This window comes from Perca fluviatilis, chromosome 23, assembly GCF_010015445.1.
Source record: "Perca fluviatilis chromosome 23, GENO_Pfluv_1.0, whole genome shotgun sequence".
NCBI classification, from domain to species: Eukaryota; Metazoa; Chordata; class Actinopteri; order Perciformes; family Percidae; genus Perca; species Perca fluviatilis.
This window is the reverse complement of record NC_053134.1, coordinates 8,862,382-8,875,349: the sequence shown is the minus strand read 5'-3', so window position 1 is coordinate 8,875,349 and position 12,968 is coordinate 8,862,382. Positions and strand designations below refer to the sequence as shown.

General features: G+C 41.4%; 1 protein-coding gene across 15 annotated transcripts in view; it reads left to right on the top strand.

The window, feature by feature from the left end:
- The window catches only part of mybpc1 (myosin binding protein C1), a 34,162-nt gene extending 21,194 nt beyond the window's left edge, over positions 1-12,968 (top strand). For 10 of the 15 annotated variants that reach the window (XM_039791964.1, XM_039791963.1, XM_039791962.1 and 7 more), the window contains 16 exons: positions 500-666; positions 794-959; positions 1,035-1,141; positions 1,251-1,387; positions 2,256-2,415; positions 2,549-2,653; positions 2,737-2,925; positions 3,497-3,631; positions 4,661-4,828; positions 5,038-5,126; positions 5,213-5,408; positions 5,901-6,040; positions 6,124-6,283; positions 6,590-6,798; positions 7,044-7,230; positions 12,087-12,968. In XM_039791964.1, the coding sequence (XP_039647898.1) occupies positions 500-666; positions 794-959; positions 1,035-1,141; positions 1,251-1,387; positions 2,256-2,415; positions 2,549-2,653; positions 2,737-2,925; positions 3,497-3,631; positions 4,661-4,828; positions 5,038-5,126; positions 5,213-5,408; positions 5,901-6,040; positions 6,124-6,283; positions 6,590-6,798; positions 7,044-7,230; positions 12,087-12,184 (2,413 nt within the window). In that variant the 3' untranslated portion in view covers positions 12,185-12,968. Of the gene's footprint in view, positions 1-499; positions 667-793; positions 960-1,034; positions 1,142-1,250; positions 1,388-2,255; positions 2,416-2,548; positions 2,654-2,736; positions 2,926-3,496; positions 3,632-4,660; positions 4,829-5,037; positions 5,127-5,212; positions 5,409-5,900; positions 6,041-6,123; positions 6,284-6,589; positions 6,799-7,043; positions 7,231-9,497; positions 9,537-12,086 lie in introns of all 15 variants that reach the window. The other 5 variants (XM_039791958.1, XM_039791956.1, XM_039791953.1 and 2 more) reach the window with 3 other exon arrangements.

The window sequence follows — 12,968 nt, the reverse complement described above, 5'->3', positions numbered from 1 at the left end:
ATAAAGGGCCCTTGGGTTTCACGAAATGCGCTATATAAGTTATTACTATGTTGGTTGCTACAACAAACTCTTAACGCTTTGGCTCGTGACACAGTGACAGTAATACCCGGCTTAGCTCACAATCCTTCCAAAGTAGGCTAAGTTACCGTATGCAACACTTGAAATGCAACGATGCATCTGTAACGTATTCTCTTATTGTAAATTAATGATGTTCAAAACATTCATTCTATATGGCCTTCCGCCATTAACGCTAACTCAGTAATATACAGTGGGCAATACAGCAATGTAAAGAAAAGATCTTCACGACAGCAGGTGTGGTCAAAACACTACCGCTAATGTCCAAAGCGGCCGCTAGAATCAACACAAACTGAAAGTTACATATAGCCACTTTAATGTAACACTGTTAATGTAACAATGAGACACTCACATCTGTGTTTAGCTGCTCATTGATCCATGACGTGTGTATGTGACTAATTTCAAATGCTTCTTCCTCCTTCAGGATGAAGAACGGTGTTGAGGTTCCAACAGGAGTGCGCTCCAGATACCGAGTTAAGTGTGAGGGAACAAAACACTTCTTGGTGATTGATGATGCCTCCAGGGAGGACACTGGGACATACTCAGTCATGGCTACCGGTGGCACATCTGAGGCTCGCATACAGGTTGACTGTATGTAGTATCCCGGCCTTTTTCTTTTCTTTTCTTTTTCGGCCTTTGTCTGTTATTTTGCATGCTCTTCAAAAGGAATCTGCATTCATTATATTCTGTTCTATACCCTTCTCATTTGTTTAATCAGTGAAACCGCTAAAGGTGCACCAGGACCTGCAGGACACGACTGTGATGCTGGGTCAACCCATCAAGCTGCAATGTGAGATTTCCCCCGGCAACGTCCCAGGTCGTTGGTACAGGAATGGACAGCTGATCCAGCCCAATGACCGTATCAACATCATACACAGAAATAAGTATGTAGTCTCTGTTAAGCTCTGTTCAATCAAAACCAATTCCACACAAATGCTAACGTCATTTGGGTTTTTCAGGATCCATCGTCTTGAAATTGCCAGCAGCTCCCTTCACGATGCAGGAGATTACACTTTTGTACCTGAGGGATATTCACAGAGCCTCTCTGCGAAACTTCACATCATTGGTACACAACCTACTATTTACCGGCTTGGACAATGTTGTATCTTGTATCATACAGAAAAAACACCTTAATGTAATTTTTTTATTAAAAGGTGTGATTTAATTTTCTGTAGACCCACCAAGGGTGCACTTGGAGAGCCTAAACTTCCCAGACAACACGGTGACAATTGTGGCAGGAAACAAACTTCGCTTGGAGATCCCCATCAGTGGAGAACCAGCACCCAGGGTGGTGTGGATGAAGGGGGAAAGGGTGAGCTTCAATCTTTTTAGTCTGAAACTCTTTTAAAGCATAAGTCTGGTCAACAATTCCCAGGAAAAGACTAAAACCAAAGAACTTCCCCACTTCCCTATCCTATCTCCGGTAATCAAACCCACTGGGTCCTACTAAAGACAGAAATCTTTCAAAACTGATCACAAATATGCACTTAAATTTTTTTTAAAGAATGGCTCAGTAATTTCCCAACACAGCTGCACACTTGTAGATCAAAAGTTACTCAAACAGGAATAAACAGTGCATTTGTTGGGGACTATTTCCAGCCGCAGATTAATACGCACTTGCTGCTCTATTGAGTATTTCCAGCAGGACGGTGTATGTATACTCAAAATAAACCACAGGGGCCTTGTTCACGGAAAATGTCACCCAGTGCAACAGTGTGGCAAAATTATGTGTTTTCAATTTTAAGGACAACAATGAGGCTCTATGAAACAGAGGAATAAGAAATACAGTTTTCCCTGCCTGCTTGGGCGCACTGAGCTAGTAACAACTTTAGTACAGGATGGCTTTGAGGTGGACCAGCTATTTTCATTTTAGTGACAAGCCACTCCAAGTTTTGTTTTAGTGATCTCTCCCTTGCTGCAACTGACAACCGCTAAGCTTTATGCAATTAATTGTGCAATGACATCACCAATATGCAAATGAATGTATGATGTAATTTGCACCGAGGGAAAACCATGACATATCAGGCTTTGGAAACACAGTGGGATAAATTCATTGTTGGCTTTGGTATTTTCTTGGGATTTCTTGACAATAACAAACATATAGAATATTCCCAGCTTTTACATGTTTCCTTTACCTTCAAGGCTTTCATATAATCGTAATATGGTCTCGTTTGTTTAAGGTGATTCTTGAGTCGGGCCAACGTGTCCGAGCTGAAACGTACGGCGACCAGACCAGCCTGACAATTGAGGTCACAGAGCGGGAGGACACAGGCAACTACAAGATAGTCCTGCAGAATGAGGCTGGTGAAGCCACAGCCAGCGTCAAAATCAAGGTTGTAGGTAAGTAATCACAAAGCACTTAGGCACGGCAGCTTTTTTAATTTTTTAATTTTTTAATTTTACTTAAATTCAAAAGGCCATGTGGAAATAATTTGTTTATTGAATCCTTAACATGGTTTTGTGTTGTCTGCAGACATCCCTGACCCTCCAGAGGCTCCCTTGGTCCCAGTGGTAGGAGGTGATTGGTGCTCCATGACATGGGAACCACCAAAATATGATGGAAGTTCACCAATATTAGGTAAACATTGCATGTTACTTATTACCGCAGCTGTAATGTAAGTGTTGGTGGTTAAATGACGAGTTTCTGACCGTCCTCTAAAGGCTACTTCATCGAGAGAAAAAAGAAACAAAGCTCCAGATGGATGAGACTGAACTTTGACCTGATCAAAGAAACATCGTTCGAACCCAAGAAGATGATTGAAGGAGTGCCGTATGAAGTGCGGATCTTTGCAGTCAATGCTATTGGTGTGTCCAAGCCCAGTGAACCATCCAAAGCTTTTACTCCCCTTGGTGAGCAGCCCAAATGTCTCCATGAATATCCACTTAGCAGTCTAACACTTGCCTTTGAGCGGTTACTGCCAATAATCTGTCCAGGAAAGTATTACAAAAGGCTTCAGATTCCCTAACAACTGTTTCATAATAATGGAGGAAATTTCAAAGAGTGGGCCAGTGATAGTGCATGTGTGATCTGCCCTTGGTACCACGACGACGCAGCTGTTCCACCCCATACCTCACCACCCCAAGCATTCTGGCTGTGACCTCCACTGGACATGCAGGAGCTTTAGAGGATATTAAATATGTCTTTATAATGGCTGCCAAATCATCTGTGGATTAGAGGTTTAGGAGATCAGGTCTGTCAGAGGGTTCAATATGATTCAGAATACAAGAATAGATAGGAAAGAGCAGGGACTAATGAGATCTGACATGCAGATTGATAGCATACCAGCAAGAGAGAGAGGCGCCTTGCTCACGTCTTCATGACTTGCCAAAATGGATTTTTACCCATACCCATTGTTGGAAAACAAATGAGGAAATGGTAGCAATTACTCTTCTGATCTCCAAAACCTTTATCTCCACTCAGCTGTGACCAGTGAGCCCACCATGCTGGTCGTGGACGATGTGACAGACACCACAGTGACCGTGAAGTGGCGTCCTCCTGAAACCATCGGAGCTGCCGGTCTGGACGGATACTTAGTGGAGTACTGCATAGAAGGAAGTGAGACAACCTCAAATCTTCTAAAGGGCCCAGACAAACTGTGTCACATTTGGGCCAATTATGAGAGAAACGTGGTGAAATCTTTTGCTGTCAATCCAAAATATTGGTCCTACATCACACTGTGAAACACGTCCACCGACAGCTGATTTAGTGATTTTGCACCCAAACATAGCCTGCATTCAAACTGTAAAAGTTTTAAGAAATTTTATGCATAGCTATGCTTGAAAAGAACTAGTTTATACACATGGTCCGACCACGTCTAAAGACAAAAGTCTTTATAGCTATTCCTAACTGCCACACTCGAATGCAGGGTGAAAAGTCTGCCATCATAGAGCAGTCTGAGACTCAATAATCATTGAAATATGGGGATAAAACACACTCTAACAACAATATGTTCTGGAAGACAGACAAAAAATGACAGAAGTAGTTGTGTACAAAATGAAAAAAGAGACAAATTGTTGGACATAACCCCCCAAATATTGATGTTGGAAAGGTATTGAGACAGGGAGTTTCATAAAACATTTGACCATCTGTAAAGTACTTCGGTTGAAGTATACTGGCACCTTTAGGACTTAATTCTCACAATGCGAAGGCTGCTACGAACCATTTCTACAGAATACGGCATTAAATGACACGAAAATACACTGGCCAGTGCAACATCGTGAGAGCCCATAGATTTACACATAACTACCAAATTGCCTTATATCTATCATGCTGCTTACATAATTTATGCCGTGTATTTATCATGCTGCCTACCTAGTATATATAAAATATATATCATATATAAAATTTACATTGTAGTGCTACAAATTACCAGGCATTCATGGCACAATCTGAAATGCCTCATCATACAGTCTGACTCAGATTGTAAACAAGATTTTTTTAGACCCATCTTGCACAGTGTGACATCCCATGAACCTGTATCACCGCTGTCACATATTTTTGTAGGGGCTTCACATTGTTTGTTCATGTTTGTCATAGCCCACCACAATTTCAGTGAAGGCTGTTAACAAATAGTTTTTCTTACAGCTGATGATTGGAAAATATCCAACACGGAACTAACAGAGAAGACCAAGTACACCGTCACTGGGCTGACTCCAGGGTGTAAAATCTTAGTTCGAGTCAAAGCCATAAATCGTGCCGGAGCCAGCACTCCACGGACCCTTCAGCACTCTATCCTGGTCAAAGAGGTTATTGGTGAGCTCGGAAAAATGTTGTGAACCTCTGAATTGTTGTTGTATGAGATTGTGCTCTACAGATACATTTGAATACACACCTTTCTGCTGTTACTTGACTTAAACGTTGACTGTTATGAAGGAAAAGATTGAAACACACTTAGATATTTACTTAAAGCATATCTAGAATAATTTCTACATCACACCCCTTATGGTCTGTTTCCTCCTCAGAACCACCCAAGATCCGCGTCCCCCGACACTTGAAGCAGACATACACTCGCAGAGTTGGAGAAGCAGTCAACCTTGTAGTGCCCTTTATGGTATAGCAAACCTCCCAATCAATCAATATTCGCTGTATCTCTGAGCAGAATAATAAACTCATAATCACTGTGTGTGATGTCTGCAGGGCAAACCCAGGCCAAAGGTCACCTGGCTGAAAGACGGCAAGACCATAGAGCCTACCGACGTCAGCATCCGCAACACAGATTGTGACAGCATCATCTTTATCCGTAAAGCAGAACGCAGCCACTCTGGAAAGTACGAGATGAATGTGCAGGTTGAAAACCATGTGGACACTGCCATTCTTGACATTCAAATCGTAGGTGAGTGAACGAATACCAGCTATTACAGGGTATCTGCGGGCTAGCAGGAGACATTACACACCTGTAAACTACAAGTGGAATTGTTGCAACTGTGGATTGAGGGCGTAGCAGGCTGTAGCAAACACTATCCCTACTGACAGCCACAGTAGCTACTGTAGGACGCGTAGGTTAATCTATCCATCCATTTCATGTCATTATTACAGGTCCAAGTCGCATTAACTTAATTAATTATATAATTAGGAATTATTGTTATATGCTGCTGGGTTTTTCTGCCTTTTCGGTAGAAAAACGGTATGCTTGTAAAAAAGGGATTCAATTGAATTCTATCTGGTATAACAAAGGTCTTAAATAGTCCTAAATGTAACGTGGTGAACCCTGCAGCAACTCAGTCTTAAACAAAGTTACCATTCTACTAACATTATTATTACTACTACGACCTAAAATGATAATAGGACCACAGTGTATGCTCACATTGTTTCCTCTGATTGTTAGACCTACCTGGGCCTCCTATGTGTGTGACGATTGAAGATGTTTGGGGAGGAAATGTGGCTCTGGTCTGGACTCCTCCAAAAGACAACGGCAACGCTCCCATAACAGGCTACACCATTCAAAAAGCAGACAAGAAGACAATGGTAGAAGATCAATTTGACAAAATATACAAAAGTGAAATTGCAAATTTGATATTTACATTGACATCCTTCGGTCTGCCTTATAGGAATGGTTCACGTGCATTGAGCACTACCATCGCACCTGCATCACAATCACAGAGCTGGTGGTAGGGAACGAGTATTTCTTCAGGATCTTCGCGGAGAACATGTGTGGCCTCAGCGAAACTGCCACCCAAACCAAAAAAAGTGCCCTCATCGTCAAAGAAGGTAACACTGACTGTCATATAAGCAAATGTGAATGATTAGTAATCGTTTCTGTTGGGGGGGGGGGGGAATGCTTCCAAAGTCAGAACCTTGGAACAAATCACATGTATTTCATGTATGGAAAATGTCAATAAAGTAGAATGACTGAACTGAAAGGTACTGTCAGTGATGTTTTCCACCCTAAAGTGAGCCTGAATTTATTTACAGCCTCACTTTAAAAAAAAACTATGACTGACAGGCCCTTTAACATTGGTGTTGTAGACTCAGCCGATGATAAACAAAAAATATTGTCTTACCCTCATCACTTAGGGAATTTCCCACATGATACCGCTCAGCGCCAGTATCATGCACAACCCCACTCCTTTACCCTTACCCCAACAGGCTTGCAGATAAAAACGCACGATTACAATGACCACGACTTCAAGGAGGCGCCAAAGTTCACGCAGCCGCTGATCAACACTTTTGCCATCGCCGGCTACAATGCAACTCTCAACTGTAGTGTCCGTGCCAACCCAAGGGTAGGTGGGAGAACCACAGGTAAAAGTGGTGTACCAATAGATTACGCATTACACTCAGGTAAATATACAAGTTCATCATATCGTATTATAGCACAGATTCTCGTTCTAGTGTGCCAAAAAAAATGTGTAACTTTTAGAGGATGGGTCCAGTTAATTTTCAACTTGGATCTATCTATTTGTTGTGATTTGGGCTGTCATTCCTATTGGTAATGATACTACTGTACGTTTCTGTTGTCTGAACGCAGGCCAAAGTGATCTGGATGAAGAATAAGATAGCCATCCTCGACGACCCGCGCTACCGCATGTTTAGCAACCAGGGAGTATGTACTCTGGAGATCAGGAAGCCCAGCCCCTATGATGGCGGCATGTACTCCTGCAAGGCCATCAACGACCTGGGAGAGGCCCAAGTGGACTGCAAGCTGGAGGTCAAAGGTCAGTGTGGACCAAGAGGGTAGCTCAGTTTGCCTCCCTGGGTACGTGTCTGTATCAGAGTCTAGTTTCTCAAAGCCTTTCGCCTTTCTAATTTTATTTCTTAATTGCTGCTGCCTCTGAGCAGTGCCTCTGTTGAAAATTAATTCAAGAATCTTTCTTTCTTTCTCTAAAAAATACAAACAAATGAATCCTTTTTAACCATATGGTCACTCTTTAACGAGTATAAGGAAGGTGGCTTTGGGAAACCGACTCCACTGGAGTACCGTAGTGTTTGAACTGTGTGTTGCAGTCTACCAAAGGGCTGACCACGTAGGCGGTGGACATGTAAGTATCTGGATTGGGTTGCACCAGCTCTTCGTTAATTCATGACTATGGTTGTGTGTAAAGTCCTTTTGAAGTTCTTAGAAAACTGTAAGCTAGTTTCTGGTGATTTACTAAATCGGGTTGCACCATTAAAACTTAAAGAATGTCTTAGCTAGTAGAGCCATTAGTAATGTGTAAATGGTTGCTAGGAAACATCTGTAGCACCATGCAAGCTAAAGTCACTAAAGCATCACAAGCTGTAACATAAAAAATGCAGAAAATAACAGTTTTAGGAGGCAATATATTAAGTGTACCTGCCAATCATTAGTAAATGTAGGTTTGACATTATTCATATATTCATATATGCATTGATGTAGAAATATGTGTGTCAGAGTTAGAAGCATTCATTGTAAAATGTAATTCAAAAGTATTTAAATCAAATGTCAGGTCACATGTGTCACCCATATTATCTCCTGACAGTTACACCTGGCAGTTATTAGGTGTAAATATTTAGTTACAACGTAAGAACTAGTTTGTGTGGTGCAACCTGTTTTAATTTAGTGATGTGCCAATCTCCACTTAGTAATCGCTGTTTGAACTTGTGAACAGTTGGTGCAACCAGCTCCTGGACACCATTTTCAAAATAGAGACAAATAATGACATTTTAATAATCCGTTCATTTGTGTGCAATGCACATAATAGCTGGCGACACTTTCCCATCACCACCACATGTAGAGGTTTATCCCCTGTGTTGTCACACAATTCAGTCCAGTCCATCCAGTCATCTTGTTCATCATCACAACACACAGTCTGTCACCAGTCACACCTCAGTAGCCATAACATAAAGAGCTGTGACATTTTTGTGTTGTCCTAGGCCTAGTCCACACGTGCACGGGTATTTTTACTTACTTACTTTTTGCTTTTTCTATGCGTTTTGGCCTTTCGTCCACACACAAGCGGCGTTTGAGGTCACTGTAAACAGAGCTTTTCAGGGGTGAAAACTTATAGAAACACTGTTTGTAACTCCCGACATATTCTTACTCCCATCGCTTGGTCAGGTCCCTTTGGCGTTGTTATTGATGCAGTTAGGTTTAGGGAAAGATCGTGGGTGGCTTATAAAAGTTGTGTTTACGTGACACGCAGGACAAGAACGGGACAGTTGGGTTTAGGAAAAGAAAAACACGACAGTTGGGTTTAGGAAAAGATCGTGGGTGGGGTTATAAAATGCACGTTTCTGTGACACGCGGGACACGAACCCCAGGTTCCGTGGTGAAAGTCCTGTGTTGTTTGACCCATCCACCACCCCAACCACCCTGGATGCTTCGTATCTGACGCTGACAGTCAATGACCAAGCGTCCGTATTTTACGAGTTTGGAGTGAGAACGGGTTGGTGCGCCTGTATCTCATTTGTGAGGCGTCACAAATTCGGCAATGGCAAGTGGCCAAACCAGTACTGGTATTAGGCTTGCTAACATGACTTTAACATGTTTACACATACATGTACAGTTACTTTTCCATTCTGTGATGGACGTGACCGTCTGACTTGTAGTTGGTGGTTAGTCTTCTGGCAACACCTTTTTTTCAGACTTCTGATTGGCCAACATCTTCTTCTTCTTCTTTGCGCGACTGGGGTTATATCGCCGCCTGTTGGCTTGGCATGCTCGTCGTGACACCGCTGCAATTATGTTTTTTTGCGTTTTCGTGTGGATGGAAACTTTTCTAAACAGTGTATGCTTGGACGGGATTTTTAGAACGAATGAGGAAAAACCCAGTTTTTAAAAATACCCGTTTACGTGTGGACTAGGCCTAAAACTATTCTGCACAGATTCCAGTGTTCCCTTTATGCCACACAGTTAACTCCTCATATAAAAGAGTTCAGTAATAACTCAACAGTATTCCGTGGGGCACACATATAACTCCATGTAAACATTTTGTTAACCCCTCTTCTCTTCTCTCTCCCCCAGTCCAAACTCAAGAATTGTGAATGTATGTTCTCATATAAGGTAAGCTTTCATATGGTTTTGGCATATGAAGCTTATGTCATTCATTATGCATCTGTCAGCCAGCCTGTAACATTGCTTATCTTAGTCGGTGGGACTGTAGCAGCTTTTCATTCCCATGAAAGCAGGACCCAGAAATCTGGCATTAATGAAACAAGGTTTGCATGACAACTTTTTGCCAAATTATTCCCCAGTTGTGCTTTGCTGGCTGAATTTAACAGCCCTGTTTTCAATATTTTAATTGAGTGCCATAGTCGTTGGTGTGAAATAGAGTGAATTCAAAGACCTCTCATGTATTTTGTGCCACAAACAAGGTGAGTAAAACTTTTGGAATCTTGCTAACATTTGCCGAGAAATTCTGAGCTGGGACTCTTGGGTTTCATGTAATGTTGACTTGACATCTACATAGTTTTTATCTGCTGTTAAATAACATCATACAGGATCCAAACAAAGCATACTAACACTGGGTATTTTCCACGTTTGGAACTGAGTGATGAGATGTGTATGACAGTGCAGTGCCTCTTGTATTCCTTAGCTTACAGTGATGGAAAGTATTGGTAATTAAAGGACTATTTTGACATTTTGGGTAAGTATGCTTCTTTGCTTTCTTGCAGAGAGAAGAGAAAATTGATACCACTCTTGTATTCGTCCATTAGACATTTAGCTAAAGCCAATTAGCTTAGCATAGCACAAAGACTGGAAAAGGGAGAACAGTTAGCCTGGCTCAGTCCAAAGGTATCAAAATCCACCTACCAGTACCATTTGAAACTCAGTGATTAACACAGATGTCTATTTAATCCATACGAAAGCCAAAAACACACTGTAGTGTAACCATAGACAGTATATATAATGGACCAACAGATCCCGTTGCTCTGGACGGAGACCAGTGAAGGCTATTAGAAGCACTTTTCCAGTGAGCGCTGAGCGTTACTGCGCAGCCTCCAACTGAGAGAGACAACGTAAATGTGACGTGAGCAACCTGTTTGAAAGTTGGAAGTCTTCTGGTAGCTGTGCCAAGAGAAATCTCAATCATTCCCAATCTTACAGAGACGGAGAGCGTAGGTATATGTAAGGAGATAACATGAGCACAGGTTAATTACTGCTAACTAAAATGCTAGTTAAACTTAAACAGCTAATGTAAGTTGAAACTGCCTGCGAGCTTCTCCTGTACTATACGGTAATTCCTCTACTATGCGACAGTAAGTCGCGTGGTTATGACACAATCGTTAGCCTATTTTTACAAAAACGTTCTGCTACGGAGCCATAACGTGAGATACAAGGTAATGGAGCCTTTTATACATTGTCGTATTTCTTTAGAAATAAACAATGGACAAATAAAGTCTTTAAGATGTAAAGTTATTCGCTGTCAAAGTGACGTCAAAATGAATGGCAGTCAATAGGATGCATCAAAATGGCGCCATAGGAGCTACGCGTTGTGGAGAGACGTTTACCCCCTTGCTTATAACTCTAGTACATTTCGGAGTTATTGTGCTTATTACGTATGAATGTATTTTGTATATTTTTTTACTCTTGGACGTTTATCTGACTGATATAGTAGTTACTATACGGATTCATTAATTTATGTATACGTTATGTTATATTCTTGTGCATAACGTTACGATCGCCAGCTTCAAGGTTATGATATGTTGGACAGTATGATTCCCACTTTGTTACAAACTGGCTAGTCTATATCCACAATGTTTCCACTTCTGGGATTGCTCCGGTGCCACCGGAAATTCCGCCGGATGTCACTCTTTTCGGCCGGATGTCCGTTACCTTCCGCTTTCTTTGTGATGTAAATTTAAACTCAAGTCGATTTCTGAGGACTATGGTTAACTGCTCCTCAGATCTCTGCAGAGTAAATTCAGACAGCTAGCTAGACTATCTGTCCAATCTGAGTTTTCTGTTGCACGACTAAAACAACCTTTGAACGTACACACGTTCCACCAAAACAAGTTCCGTGGGGCCGGGGGAGAAGGCTCTCTCCAGTATTTTGAATTTGGACTGCAGCAACCATTTTAAACTCTAGCTGTCAGTATTACAAATTGGACCTTTAAAGTAAACACTTTAAATTTAAATGTTGGTACTTTTGCTTATACTACTCCTGTACTTTTACTTAAGTAAAAACTTTGCACTGTGGTATTGATTATTTACTTAAGTAAAGGATCTCAGTACTTCCACCACTGTTAGTGTATTGTGGATGACTAAAGACTGTGTCTGCTTCATTAATCTGGAATTTTACAGAGATGTTTGACCTGCATTTTATTTCAGTGGTATCAACTCTGCTTCTGGTTCTGCACGCCTGAGCAGATGCACAGATTTACAAACTGAGTGTGCATTGAGTACATGAGCTATTCTCTCCTCTCACTCTTTACCCAGTGTTGTGAACTTCTTTGCATTCTGTTTGTTCTGCTTGGTCAGCTTCTTGCTCTTTCCTCCTCTTGTGCTTTTTCCGTCTTCTTCTTGTTCATCCTCTCTCTGTTTTTCACTCTCCACATCTACCTCTGTCCCTCCCAAGAATATTATAAGAGAGTTTTTCCTCTCCTCCCTCAGGAGGCTTCACCTTCTGTGAACTCATGCAACGAGGAGTGCCACTACACCTGATTGACAAGTACTTGAACGAGACGAAGATTGTCGACCAGGAGAAGTAAAATCGGACAGAGTGCAATGAGACACTTTTAGCTTTGCAGACATCTGCTGCCAGTGCAGTGATCCTCTCATCTCACCTACTGAGGTTAGCGGCCTGAAGGTTGGATGGATGGCGAGACAGGTGGAGGAGTGTGGGGGAGGGTGTACTGGTCTGTGGTGTCGCATGCAGTGTGCAGATTTGGAGGTAGTTACCATAAAAATAAACCAGCTCACTTCTTTGTCACCCTCTTGTGTTCAAAAGACTCGGTTTCAGCTCAGATGCATGCCAGCAGTGTTTTGGTTCAAGCTTTGTTAAGTACATGTAGTGTGTAAAAAAAATAAAAATTAAATCATATACAAAGCACATATATAGCCCAGTGGCACACTTACAGTATTCACATGTTGATTCTTGTTGGGAGTGTCTGTTGAAGGTGATAATTTATTTCCAGAGTCTGAAAGACAAGAAAATGGAATGTATAAAGAAAGGTTTGGTGTTAGTACATTGTGTCAGAACTTCTATATGGCAAGAAAAATGAAAATAGAGTAAGGTTGGATAAATGAATGTGCAGACCTAATTTATAATTATGATTCACATTAATATTTATTCATTTCACTTTTTCTGTGTAGGTCATTTATGTTTAATAAGTGAGAAAATGTAGAGGTTTACACTCCATATTCTGCGTGTCACATTATGTTTTTGGATTCATATTGGACTTGATGCTTGATTGATGCTCAGTCATGTGTGCATGCCTTAACCTTTGTAATTATGACCCATGGATTACAATAAAAAAAATATTTTAAAATGTG